Source organism: Pleurodeles waltl, chromosome 2_1, assembly GCF_031143425.1.
Source record: "Pleurodeles waltl isolate 20211129_DDA chromosome 2_1, aPleWal1.hap1.20221129, whole genome shotgun sequence".
Lineage (NCBI taxonomy): Eukaryota > Metazoa > Chordata > Amphibia > Caudata > Salamandridae > Pleurodeles > Pleurodeles waltl.
Window position 1 is genome coordinate 682,286,819 of NC_090438.1, and position 13,478 is coordinate 682,300,296.

Here is a 13,478-nt window from a genome sequence, read left to right on the forward strand (position 1 = left end):
AATAGTGAAGAGTGTTCCCTGTTCTGTAGATAAGCTGCAACTGCAGCCAAATGTAAACAAATAGACACGTAAGCCAGACCTGAGTGTTGTTGATAAACAGGGAGTAAACAATGTTTTGCACTGATTTAGTGGATCAATTTGTTTGGGTACACAATAGTGAATGACCGCTTCCACTCTGCCGCACAGCAGGCTTGTGTAGAGGGATGGCGTGCCTTCTTGAGGAAGGACATGCATTCCAAATGCAAATTGTGGTAACCAAACTCTAGGACCTCAGGAGCCAAATCACAAGGTGGAGCTGCTTGGGGTTCAGGTGCCTGACAGTGACCTGGAATTGAGTGAGAAGGTCTGGCTGTTTGGCTAGCTTGTCATGAGGGACTACAGACAACTCAAAAAGGGTTGTAAGCCACAGTAGTCGGACTCGTGTGGGAGCCACCAGGATATAGGCGAGGACGTTTGTCGTAGCCTCCAAACCCCGTCTGGAAGTAGTGGGAGAGGTGGAAAAGCATAGACAAATATCCCTAACCCATTCATCCAGAGTGCATTGCCCATGGAGTGGGGGTGCTGAAACCTGGAGGCCAAGGTTGGTCGTTTGGAGTTTTCAGCGGTTGCGAACAGATCTAAGTCAGGAAATCCCCAACAGTGGAAATACAGAGGACTTGCATGTGGGGTTACCACTCGTGGACTTGCTGCCGCATCCTGCTGACCAGGGCTCCAAAACCACTGTCTATTCCTGGAAGGTACTCTACTAACAAATGTTCTCTGTGGCGAACTGCCCGATGCAAAATGCTCTGTGGTAAAAAAGAGAGCTGAGAGAGAATGCAAGACTCACTGTTTCCCAAGGTAGTACATAGCAGTCATATTGTCCATTCTAACCAGGACTACATTGTGATGTATGTGGCAGAAGAAAGCCTTGAGAGCTAAAAAATCTAGGCAAGTGGTTCCCAACCTTTTGACTTCTGTGGACCCCCACTTTATCAGTACTGGAACCCCACTGAATCATTACTGGAATCCGGGGACCCAGTCAATGGGTCATTACTGAAATCTGGAGACGTAATCTGTTAATATTATTACATTTTCAAAGCAGTCACGGACCCCCTGAGGAGGCTTCACAGACCCTTAGGGGTTCCCAGGCCACCAGTTGGGAACCATTGCTCTAGGTAATTAATGTGGAAGCTCCGTTGAAGGGAAGTTGTCCACATGCCCTGAAAGATCGTATCCTGCAGCTGCACCTCCCCCAGACCATGGGAGAGGTATCCGTGGCAATGGTAACTTGGGGAACTGGATCTATGAAGGGCTTGCCCTGAAAAAGATTGTTGCTGTCTCACCACTAGAGAGAGCAATGGGTGCTGGCCCAAATCAACATCAAATCGTCAAACATACATCATTTTCTTTTTTATTCAAATGGGAAACATTTAAAGTGAAGAAAAATATTCTGAAAAAGAAAATTCGTAATATGTAGTATTTGCATTTTAAATGTCTCCCATTTGAAAAAAAATACTTTTTTAGTTATACATATGGCACAGTGTCAACTGGCCACTCGTAGCAAGAGATCAGCTTTTTGTAAGTGTGACACTTAGAAATGGGAAGAAAATAAAATGAAGAGTTAACTTAATTAGGGTAACTTTTCACCTTAAAGTTCTCTCGTTTAAAACTATTCAGAAACATCATTTTGTTCTCAGTCGCCAATATTGAGTTGACAAGGACTTTTATTTAAGGGTTAAATACCTCGGTGCTCCAGTTCTTCACCTCTGTGCCCCTGCGCCATTGTGTGCTATAAGTCTGACTAAGCACTGCTCATTATCAGGCCCTGCTATCTGCAGAATGATGATGATAATGTAAAATAAATACTGCCTCCCCTCAACTTTAAAAGAAAAAATGTGACCTTGTGCTTATTAAAAAATGAACTCAAGGTTGTGAGCTACTCTGCAGGTGTCTAGGAGGTACTGGTAGTTCGTGATCGGCTGATTAGAGATACCTGCGCTATACAGATCCAGAAGGTGTTGGATCAGGTCCCTAATTTCATCCCGAGCCATATCATATCTGGAGAGTAAGCAGACAGAGTTGAATATGTACCAGTGGGTTGCAGAGGGTGGCCACCCGTTTACCCGCTGTGTCAATCTTTTTACTCTTCTTATCTGGGTGCGGTCATCTACAGTACCTTGGGCATTAGCTTGATTACATGCAGGTGGGTGTTGAACCCAAATATAAGGTAAGTCAGAGGAAGGATTGTTTGTATTATATCCACCCTTGGAGTAACCACAATGGCTTTCTCAGATTCCTTAAAGGTGCCCTGAGCAGTCTTTAATATGCCAATGAGCACAAGGAAATACTGAATGGGTGTTAGAGAGTGATTTAATAAGGAAAGCATCCTCTTCAGGGATAGAAATCTACCTTGTGAAAACTGTCCGCCCTGCGAATAACCTCATGGTAAAAGGTGGTATCATTTGGAGGAGATGGCCTCATTTGGTGCAAATCTGGGTCATTGCCACCTGCAGGAACAATCTCATAATCAGCCCAGTGATGGTACCAGGGTCACATGGAGTGCTACAACGGTACAGAGGATGTAGAGGACTATCCTGCCTGTAGGACAAATATGGGGAAACCTCTGGCAAAGGTGGTGGTGAAGGGGGTGGAGAAGATGGTGTAGGTGGTAATGAAGGGGGTGGAGGAGGAGGAGATAGTGTAGGTGGTGATGGAGGAGGAGAAGCAGGGCGAGTGTGGGTAACGAGAAAGTAGAGGACTAATGCCCCTATCTTGATGTTTTCTCGGCTGTGGAAGTGGCAAGGGCTCCAGAGAAAGCTGCTCCTCAAAAGTAAGTATCCTTTTGCGAGGAAGAGTTACCTGCCCGGCTGGAGGTGGTTTCGTTGAAATCTTGCCTGTTGTCAAGTGAATAAAAGGTTTCTACGGCAGAGTGTCTAACTCCTCTTTAAGGTGCTATAGTAAAGGTTAGTCATGTTCCTTGGAGTCCTTTCGAGGAATGAGCTGTTGATGGGCTATTGGGCACTGAAGTAGGTTTCAACTTTGTGGTAGGTCTCGATGCAGAGTTTTGTTTCAATTTCGAAAAGCTCTTTATTGCTGAGGCACCTGTTGGGTGTCAAAGCAGTCCAGGTATTGACCGGCTGTTTCAGCACCAGGGATGAAGTATGAGTCAGCTCCGAAGCCTTGTGACGGTGCTGGCCATGGGTGGGAGGCATTGGTGGACCTGAAGGCTAGTGGGTGAGTTGTGAGCTGGACACCCGACCCACAGAAGGGCGATGTTTGACCTGTTGGCAGGGGTCGATGTGAACAAGGTTGTGAAACCATAGTCCCTGTCACCATCTACTAACATTTGCCCGGCTATGGTTGCTGGTCTTGGGTTGAGGAACCCAAAAGAGAATTCATCTCCAGGCTGAACAAAGCTGGTTAGTCGGCAGGAGGGGCAATATCTGATTCTTCATGACGTCCTCTCTGATGTCTTGTTATCATCCCCTTGTTGCTGCGGCACTGTGCATCAAGTAGGTTGATGATTGCGGCAGCCTGAAGATCTTTTTGGACCAGAAAGCAGGGCAGGAGGTCCAGTTGTGCTCCAGCGACAAGCAGAGGTTGACCTGGTGATGATCTGTTCACAGGTACTTTGAGTACTATTGAACAGTAATGTATGGTAGACCTTTCCATCACAGTCTGGGCATTCTCAAGGACAAAGGCTGATGAGAAGGCCCTGGAGTCAGCACATCAATGAGACCCCAGATGTGGAACTGACTGAACCATTTTGGAGATGAAGCAATTGCAAAAAAAACAATTATCTCTTGCCCAAGGGAATGGAAGAACCGGAAGGCCCAGACGAGGAGCACTACACAGGGTTGACCCAGAACTTTAGCAATGCACAACATTTGACAGTAGAACAAAGCAATCTAACAATGCCCATGTGCATTACAAGTCATAGGAGAAGTCACTATCCCTTCTGATTCAAAAGACTTCTACAAAGAAAAACAAGTTGCTAATGTTCAAGTACAATACTAGATGGCAGGAGTATGCAGAGCATATGTATCTACAGCTACACCTGGCAGTAACATCTCTTTCCAAACCCACTGTTAGCAGGCCTCAATATTCAATGTCTGGGTCTCAGATGAGATCCAGAAAACAGCAGATACAGAATATTCTCCTGTGTCTGAGGTGTGCAAAAGGTGAAATGAAGACAAGATTATAAATTAGACTCATGCTTTACCCAAGGTAAGTGCTCCACAAGGAGGTCCAGCAAATTGTAAAAAAAAAAAAAAAAAAAAAAAAAACTCAAACGGAGTACTTTTAAAACAGGGTCTTACCAAACACCACCCCAGGATCAAATTGTGGCTCAACACTGATTGGCTCTATCACAATTTGTGACTGCAAGCTGTCACTCAGTGAAGAAATTATATCCCAAGATCTCACCCCAAAAAAACTGCACAATCAACAGCCCACAACTCATAAGTGTGCAGCAGCACTGCAGATTCCTACAGGAAATTAAATACTACATAGAGGAACAAGTCTTCAAAACATAAGTACAATTGCTCAGTCTTTTCTAGGCTGAACTATGGGATCTCCTTACTTTCTAAGTTTCAGAAGAGTCTCCTGAAAATCCAAAGTTGCACTTTTCACACTGCAGCAACATTGGTGTCAGGTACTGAACGCTCAAAAATCACAATGGTCTTTCTCACACTTCAATGACCTCCTATTGAATCTAGGAGTATTTTAAGTGACCCCATACTGTACACAAAGCACTCCCATTCTGGCGCCCCTAAATGAAGAAGGGCAAAAACTGTTACTCTTTAGAGACAATCGATCATGGAAAGTTAAGAGTGCTTCCTTGCTGAAATACCCCTATTCAAATGTAGCAAACACTTTCCAAATCTTTCAGTGGGAGTAGCAGACAATCTGGAACTCCATCCTTCAACGACCCAAGCAAACCCTTAATCTAAATCTTTAAAACGCCAATAATACCTCTAGTTTCAGAGACATTGAATAGGAGCTGATGTGAGGCTCCTCCTAGACTACGTTTTCAGTTCATGGGAATGAGTTGATTCTGTCTCCCACTCTTATTCGTATCTGTGTGCTTTCAAAGTACTAAGAGAAATGTGGGTAGGAGAAAGAAAAGAGGGGTGAGAGAAGAGAGAAAGTATGTCTGTGTGTTTGTCTCCCCATTTTATCTCTGCAGCTGGTTCTTTTCTCACAACTGATATTTTTGTAAGCTTGTTGTAAACCCTAACGGAGCACGTTCTTTAATGAGCTTTGTTTCCTCTCCGGTACCATATAGAACTGCTCACAAATAAAAATGTTTCCTTAACATTACAAGTGCGGATTATAGAAAAACAATTTAGAAGGGAAATTTATGAACTGTTGAAAATGATATGAAAGCAAGTAAGAAGATGATATTCATTATATGAGCTTCTGTTAGCAAGACAATTATTAATCAAATTCTAGGAAATATGGAGAAAACCTAAAATATATAGCACTGTCCATGGTACAGTAACATTTTATATCATGACTTCTCACGTATATCATACAGAATGTAGCAACTTCACACTTACCATTGGAATGCAAAGCTTGCTCAAGGGGTTGCCATCTAGAAGGTAGGATCCATTAAAGGTCACATACTCATCGTAATATTGAGGTGCTTGAGGAATTACACTGCACAACATTTTACGTCTTTCTTCTATTTTTTTCCGTATATGCAGATATTCAAAATATGGATTTGCCCTCTCTGATTGATATGGCTGAATGTCATCCAATTTGAGGGAATCCACAACAGCAGCCAGGGACTGCTGAGTTTTCTCTTTAGCTTGCAGAATAGAAGGATTTATGTGTCCAGGCTGAGGAACACGTGGCATCTTTCTTTTGCGAGGATGATGAACTTGAGGATCATCTTCTTCTGTTAATCGTATCCTCGCTTTTATGCATGCAGGTGATTCAGGTGTTTCTTTGTAAGACGTTTGTGAACATCCAATGAGGATTTGCTTATTTAGGCTTGCCAGAAGATTTGCCCTATTTCTAGTAATTCTTTGAGGCATTTCTTGCTGGCCTAATTTGTCAGTATTTTCATCTGACTCCAATTTAACTGTTTGGTTGTACTTCCGCATTTCTTCTTGAACCATCTGTTGTAAATGATTCCCCAAATGTGATAAGATGTAGTGGGACTCTGCATTTGTTCTCACGCAGTCTTCTTTGTTCTCCATACTAAAACTTTGCTTATTTACAGATTGATCCATACTTTGCTTTGATGTAACTTCTAATGCAGTTACAAGTTGCTTATTTATGTCATGTCTATTTTCAGCTAACTGGTTTGTCACTGAACACTTTGCAGTTGGTCCTTTTTCATTTTTGATATCCTGAATTTCAGAGGGGCTCATCTCAACTTTCTCATTTTCATGAGCCTCTATTGCATGCTTTTCAAACGTTTCATCGGTGCCTCTTAGTTGCACAGAAACATCACTTTGCACATTGTCTTTTTCTAAAGAAAATGAAGTTGTAAGCTTATCACAACCATGTGAAACATTCTGGAGGATGCTTTCAGAATGCAAAAAAGAAAGACTGCTGTTTTTCTTCTTTTCAGTTTCAGAAGAAATACACTCTTTCGCCATATTATTTTCTGGTGTTGAAGGAATGCTCATTTTCTGACCAGCACAATGTTGGGTTTGTAACAGATGTGCTTCTTTATTACCACTTCCGAGGAGTGATATATCTTTAGATGCACATGGTGAATCTTCAAGTGCTTGAGAATGTGATGGACAGGGTGACAATTGAGATACAACACAAGAGGCATCTTGGGGCTGTGTGCTCTCTTTACATTCAATTTGCTGGAATAGCCTTTCGGACGTAGTGTGCTCTTTAACAATTTTGCTTACCGGACTGTGACCTGTTAACTTAATATCTTCCTCTTTACAGCCTGAAAAGATATGTTCATTGGTAATCAACAAATTAATTCTATCAGAAGCTTTATCTATATGATTATTTTGAGGAATTAGACTATTATTACTAAATGATTCAGAGTGCACAGGGCCCCCTTCTTGATGGGTAAATGGTGTAACAATATTGGATGTGTTTGCACCATTTGTGCCACTTTTGCTCAGCCCAATTAGGGACCTATTCAAATAAGGTGAAAAAGTGTTACTGGCACTTAAACTATTACCAGGAAAATCCCTCTCCGACATATCAGAGAAAGAGGTTTCTGACCTCGGGGAAGCACACAATTGAATGGGCAATGACAGCAAGTTGCTTTGATTTCTTTCCTGCAAGCAATCTTCGGTTAATGGTTTAAGGGGCTTACTATGCTCGGAAATGGCAGGTGGTATGCTGCATCTTCTTATATCTATTACTGGTTTAATCTCACTCATATGTTTAACATCGTCAACAGAGGTGGATCTAAAAAAGGCAGGTAGCACTCTACTTGAAAAAATAGACTTAGAGCGGTCAGGTAAATCACCTGTACAGTCGGACTCTTTTTCATGCAAAGCAGGCGATTTGGCAGTAGGCAAAACAAGAGACTGTGTAAAGGACATTTGGGAATCAGAACCTTCCATTGCAAAATCTGAGTCATATTCAATTAACGGCCTAGGGGTTGTTACTGTTGTGTGGCAGGAATCTTCTGAGCTCGCAACTGAAATCATAGACACTGATCTGGAAGTCAAGCCAGTCTTCTCACTCTCTGACCTTGGAGATCTAGTGAGGCTATTGTCAAAAGCCAATAATAACCTTCCGGAATTTGCCACATTTTTTATGTCAACAGACAAAGATCTGCCACTAGTTGCATCCTTGCCCAGTTTCTCCTTCCCATCTGATATTTCAGAGCTTTTTGACCGAATTAACTCTTTGCTTTTGGAATCATTTTGGAAATGTTTTCGTTTATCTTTGTCTTTCGCTTTAATAAGTTCTAGACCAGACTGATGCCTCAACCTTTCTTTTTCTTTTTGTTTTATTTTCTCTTTATGTTTCTTATGCCACTGCTCTATTTCTAGATCTTTAAGGCTTAACATTCTTTCAAAACTGGTCTGCATTAAATCATCATTAACTAATCTTTTTTCCTTGGGCCGAGACTCTTTTGGAGAAGGGGTTGTCTTTGTCTTTGATTTATCAGCTTCAGGTTCAGTAGATTTAAATTTGTGAATATTTGATTGCATTTTATCTTTGTACTTATCTCTTTCTTTGTATCGGTCGATATCTTTTCTGTCTTTCTCTTTGCCTTCTGGAATTTTTAACGGCTCATCTTTTGATTTTTCTTTCATACACAAATGTTTTTCATGTAATCCTTTCCCACTTTCAACAATCGAAAGCCTCCTCTCTTCTTGTGTATGTTTTACATTTGCAGATGGCAAACTATCTTTCTCCTTAGATTTTTCCTTTTTCTTTTTATCAAATTCCTTTTCTTTATCTTTACTTTTATTAGATTTAAACATTTCACAATCTTTCTGTGACAGTTTCACCTTTTTGTCAAGCAAAAGCTTCTCCTTGCTTTCAACAATATGTCGGTCATTGTCACCCTTTTCCTTGTATTTTTTATTGAGTTTCTCTTTGTTTCGTTCTCGGTCATCAAGCTTTTTAGTACTTGAAATATTTTTGCTTTTATCGATTTCTTTATGGTTTTTTTCGATTGGCTGGGCAAATATCTTTTCTTTTACCTTTTCACGATACTCCTGCTCCGATTTATCTCGTTCCTGTTTGTTTTCAAGTTTCACCCTTTTTTCTGTACTTTTCCTATCTAATTTCTGAACATCTTTATCTCTAGGTGGGGATTTTTTGTCAGTGTTTTCTTTATTTTCTCTAATGTTTTTTTCTTGTTTTTCACATTCAGTTTCTTTTTTTAGTAAAGGCATGTCTGGGGTGTCTTCTTTTGAGCCTGTACTTGAGGAGAGGAAACTAGATTCCTTATCTGTGCAGATATTTTCCTTTGCTCCTTTAAACTCTCTTACTTTTTCATCTTTTAAGAACTTTTCATGATCTTTCTTTGTTTTATCCTTTTCCCGTTCCTCTTTTGCAGATTTTTCTTTCTGAGTATTTGATTTGTCTTCTTTTGCTGGTGTTGTTTCCAAACTAGCCTTTTTTTCTGATACCAAGCTATCCAATTCTGTATTCAATAACTCATCTTCAATTTCATCACTTTTGAAGAAGTTCTCCTTCCAAAATTCTCTATCAAACTCTATACTTCTCTGTATATTTTTCATACTGCTTTTTGCATTCTCTCTTAAATCATGCTCTTGTTTAAGCTTATCTCTTTCCTTGTGCTTCAGTTTATGCTTTTTAAATATTTTCCCTTCTTTATCCATCCTCTTAAGTAACAAATCTGAAGTATCAAAAATAGAACTGTTCTCCTCTTCTTTGATTTTTGGACCAGGCCTTTCATCGGATTCAAATACAAAATCTTTAGCAGGTTTATTTTTATCTTTGTGTTTACAAGGTTTGCTGTTTGACGTTTCCAGCGTGTATTCTGAGTCCATGCAGTTGTCATATCGAACGCGCTCAATTTGTACTGTCCCATCAGAGCATTCTGGAGATAAACATGATTTTGTGTTTTCGTGCTTTAAGGGCGTGGGCAGCTTTTCACTTAATCCATGTGGTTGTTTGGGAGATTTAGTTTGGAACAAATGTAATGAAGTATCATCTTTTGGACCTAATGATTTCCTGAAAAATTCCTCGTCTCTTGTTTTGTCAAAAGATTCTAATGCTGAGCTGACAACAATGCTGGCTGTCCTAGACTTTTCCTTTCCTTCTTTTTCTTGCTTCAGTTCTTGATTTTCTTTATTCTTGCTCAAATTTTTCAATTTTCTTTTAACTTTCCCCTTTTGTTTCTGGTCAAATGCAATGCTGTATTCTTTTTTAGTTCGTATGTCACAAGAATTTGAGCCTTCAGTGATGGAGCATGGATGTGAAAGAACCTTGTTATCTTGAAAAATGTCATCATCTGAACTTTCTGAACTTGAAAACAGTACTCTAGAGGGTTTTTGCTTCCTGCTTTTGAAAAACAAAGGGAAACCTTTTTTTTCAGGCTTTACAAAAAAGCGATTTACTCCAGTTTGAGAACTCTTTTTTTTCCTGATACCTTTTCGACCACCATTTTTATCATTCATTAGTTTATTTATACCGCATTTCTCATCCTGATACTCATATTCATCATCATCTTTGAATTCATACTCATCAAGCGTGGATGACCGTGACACTCTACTTGGTGTCATAGGTTTACTTTCATTCACTAGAGATTCTTTTTCCACATCAGAATCTGCATTTTCATCTATGCTTGAAAGATTGACAGAGTGTGGCTCTTCAAAATCTGAAATGAGAAATAAAAGTATTAGTAACAAAGAGGGATTTAAAATAACATATCAGCAAATGAAAATAACACTGAAAATAATACTTTAAAACAGCAGATCAGATCACCTTAGACACAAATGGAACTAATAATGCCTACTAGGAACAGTAATAGCCATAAAAGCCTTTCTCTTTTTGTGGCTAAAAATAGTGAAATATCTGTAAGTTGCCTGCTTCCACTACTCTGTAGTGTGCCAGTGAGAACACCATCATTCAACAGATGCAGAAGAAGCTGCAAAGGTACGAGTTAAGCAACATCTTACTTATAATTTGGAAGAGTTGCTAAAGAAGAGACAAGGGTGTTTTCTAAGGCAAGATATCAGATGAAATGCTGGAAAGCAAAGGGATGGAGGTAAGAATACAGCAGCAACGGTCTTCAAAATTTCAGGTCAGACCAAGTCCTGGTGTACACATTATTTGCAGAGAAAACAACTAATTACCAACACATCATTCAGCCTTTGTGATGTACTTGTGAAAGGTTGGAAGAATAGCTCATACCATATCTGTCCAAACTATGGCAAAAAAATAATCATAAGTAGAGTCTTTACCCTGAATTGTAGAGTGTCAGGGATGTGATCAATAGTATCTTTTCATTTGTGAAAAATCAAAGCATTACTAGAAGAAAAACCACTTCCACCACTATATAGCATGAGTGCGCATGTGACCTTCAACAACACATATTACAAAGTGCTGTGTACCAATTTGCATATTTATTATTTTTAACAAAACGGGACAACAGATTTAGGGCGTGAGCAACGTAGGGCATTCTACCGATGAAACTTGAGTTACATGTCAGCAGACAAAGCCCATATAAATATGAAGCCACTTATTAACCTGGTTTGTTCTTTAAATTACTTAAACTAAGCAGCTGCCAAGTTAAATCTGTGATTAAAAATCTCTGTATGCACAATAGAAGCAGTAAGCTTATATAATTATTATGCTATGCATAGGTTACCGGATGAACAATGCTCTTTTTGGTAGAGACTATCTAGCCGTAGATTACTTACCTTTTGAATATTCCCCCAGGTGTCCGCTTGTATATGAAAAATCTTAAACACTACCCCTGAGCGCCATTAGGTGGCATCTTGTGGCACAACAGCAGCACGGTTCTGTTCCAAAAGTGGCGTGCAGGGCCCTATATAGGTGCCACCCATGAGGGCTGACACCTGGTGCTTTCTGTCAGCTCCCAAAGACCAGAAGCCCAATTGTCAGCTCGGCAGTGTGCAGATCTCTAAGATGGGATCTTTTTAAGGAGAAGGAGTCCAGTTCACAGAAAGGGGAGGGTCAGAAAGGAAACTACTGTTCTATATAGTCTCTACCAGAAAGCGAGTCACTACAGGTAAGTACCTTGTTCTTCTGACAAAGACTTCAACCTGCAGAATAGATATCAAAGTAGAACTCCCTAGAGGTGGGTCTGTGAACCGGCTCACACCAAAAAGTCCAGTGGGACTGAGTAGGAAAAATGCCCTTCTCATCATACCTGGCTGTTCAGACAGTAGAGCTTTGTGAATGTATAGAGGGACACCAAGCAAATGTCTGGAACAGCCATCCCGTACCCCAATACAGTGTTACCAGCCTTGGCTGTGGTGGAATGAGCCAGCAAGGCTTCCAGAGGGAGCTTTTTAGCCAGGGCATAGCAGTTCTTAATGTGGAGCATGATCCAACCAGGCAGGGTTCTTTTCTGCACTTCCCTGCCTTTCCCCAATCCGGCAAATCCAATAAAAAGGTGATTGTCCACTCAGTGTCCGCTGATACAATCAATATAGAACTAATGGCCTTGTCTGGCTCCAACCGATTGAGTTTGTTTGTCTCCATAGAGTGGGAAGGCAGAGCAAAGAACATTGAAACAGTGATGCTCTTACTGACATGAAAGGCAGTCACTACCTTCAGAAAGAAGAAGGTTCGAGTTTGTAAACCCAGCCTATTGAAATAGAAAGCGATGTACATGCAGCCAGACTGACAATGCCTGTAACATGCACACCCGCAATGCTGATATTTTAGTGACAAGAAAGACTGCCTTGAGAGTACGGAGCCTGAGAGGACAGCTGTGTAAATGCTGAGAAGTCACACACATGAGAAACTTAAGAACTAAATTAAAGTCCCACTGGGACATATTAAACGGAGAAGGGGGAAACATGTATTGTAACCCCTTGAGGAAAAAACAATAACAACTGGTGATTTAAACAACGATGGCTGGTCCGGCAACCTTAAAATGGCCAAAAGAGCCGACAGATACACTTTAACAAGTAAATAAAGTAAGACCTTGTTTGGCTAGGGACAACACAAACAAAAATGCTTCAAACAGCTTAGCATGAAGTGGATTATTCTGCTGAAAAGCACAGCAATCCAGGGCATTGAGGATGATTTGGCCCCTGTCAGTCCTAATCTTCAAAACTCTGGGAGTGAGAAGTAATGGTAGAAAGGCACAGAGGAGTCATGACTTTCACTCTACGTGGAACACGGCTCGACGCAAGAGACACCTTGGCAACTCCAACGAGCAAACTTTCTGATAATGTGTGTTCTCTGTAGTAACAAACATAAAACCTCCACATTTGTTGAAAAGACCCTGCACCACCTCTGGGAGTAGGTGCCATTCATAATTCACAATGCGTCGACAGCTCAGTTTGTCCACTCTGGGGGTTCAAGGATCCCGACAGGTGGTGTGTCACCAGAAAAATTCTCTGATGGTCTAGCCACATCCAGAGGCGCAAAGCCTTCTCATACAGTGCCCACGATCTCACCAGCCCTATTTGTTGCCATACCACATGGCACTGGAGTTGTCTGTGAGCACCAGCTTCCCTTTGAAGGATGTTAGGAAGGCTTTCAATGCCTAGTAAATGGCTTGCAGCTTCAGAAGGTTGCCTTCCACTCTCCCAAATGGCAAAACAAGCCCTGAAGTGATGCTTTGGTAACCACTGTCCGCTCTTGACAGTAGGCAGAGGGGTCTGCCGCTGACTCAATCATGGTCCCAAGCCACCACTGCAGATTTTTTGCCGTCTGCTCTGAAATCTGGACCAGACTGAAAAAAAATACTCTTGGTGCTCCCTGAGATTTCAGATCCCACTGCAGAGCCTGCATATGCCATCTGCCTTGTTTGCCCAGCAAGATGCAGGAAGCAATCAGACGCAGCAGCTTCAGAGATATCTTTATGGTGGATCCAGGAAACA

General features: G+C 41.1%; 1 protein-coding gene across 2 annotated transcripts in view; it reads right to left on the minus strand.

Annotated features, from left to right (window-relative positions):
- The window catches only part of ANKRD12 (ankyrin repeat domain 12), a 418,715-nt gene that overhangs the window by 153,502 nt on the left and 251,735 nt on the right, over positions 1 to 13,478 (minus strand). For both annotated transcript variants that reach the window (XM_069216617.1, XM_069216611.1), the window contains one exon: positions 5,544 to 10,273. In XM_069216617.1, coding sequence (XP_069072718.1) covers positions 5,544 to 10,273 — 4,730 coding nt within the window. The remainder of the gene's footprint in view (positions 1 to 5,543; positions 10,274 to 13,478) is intronic.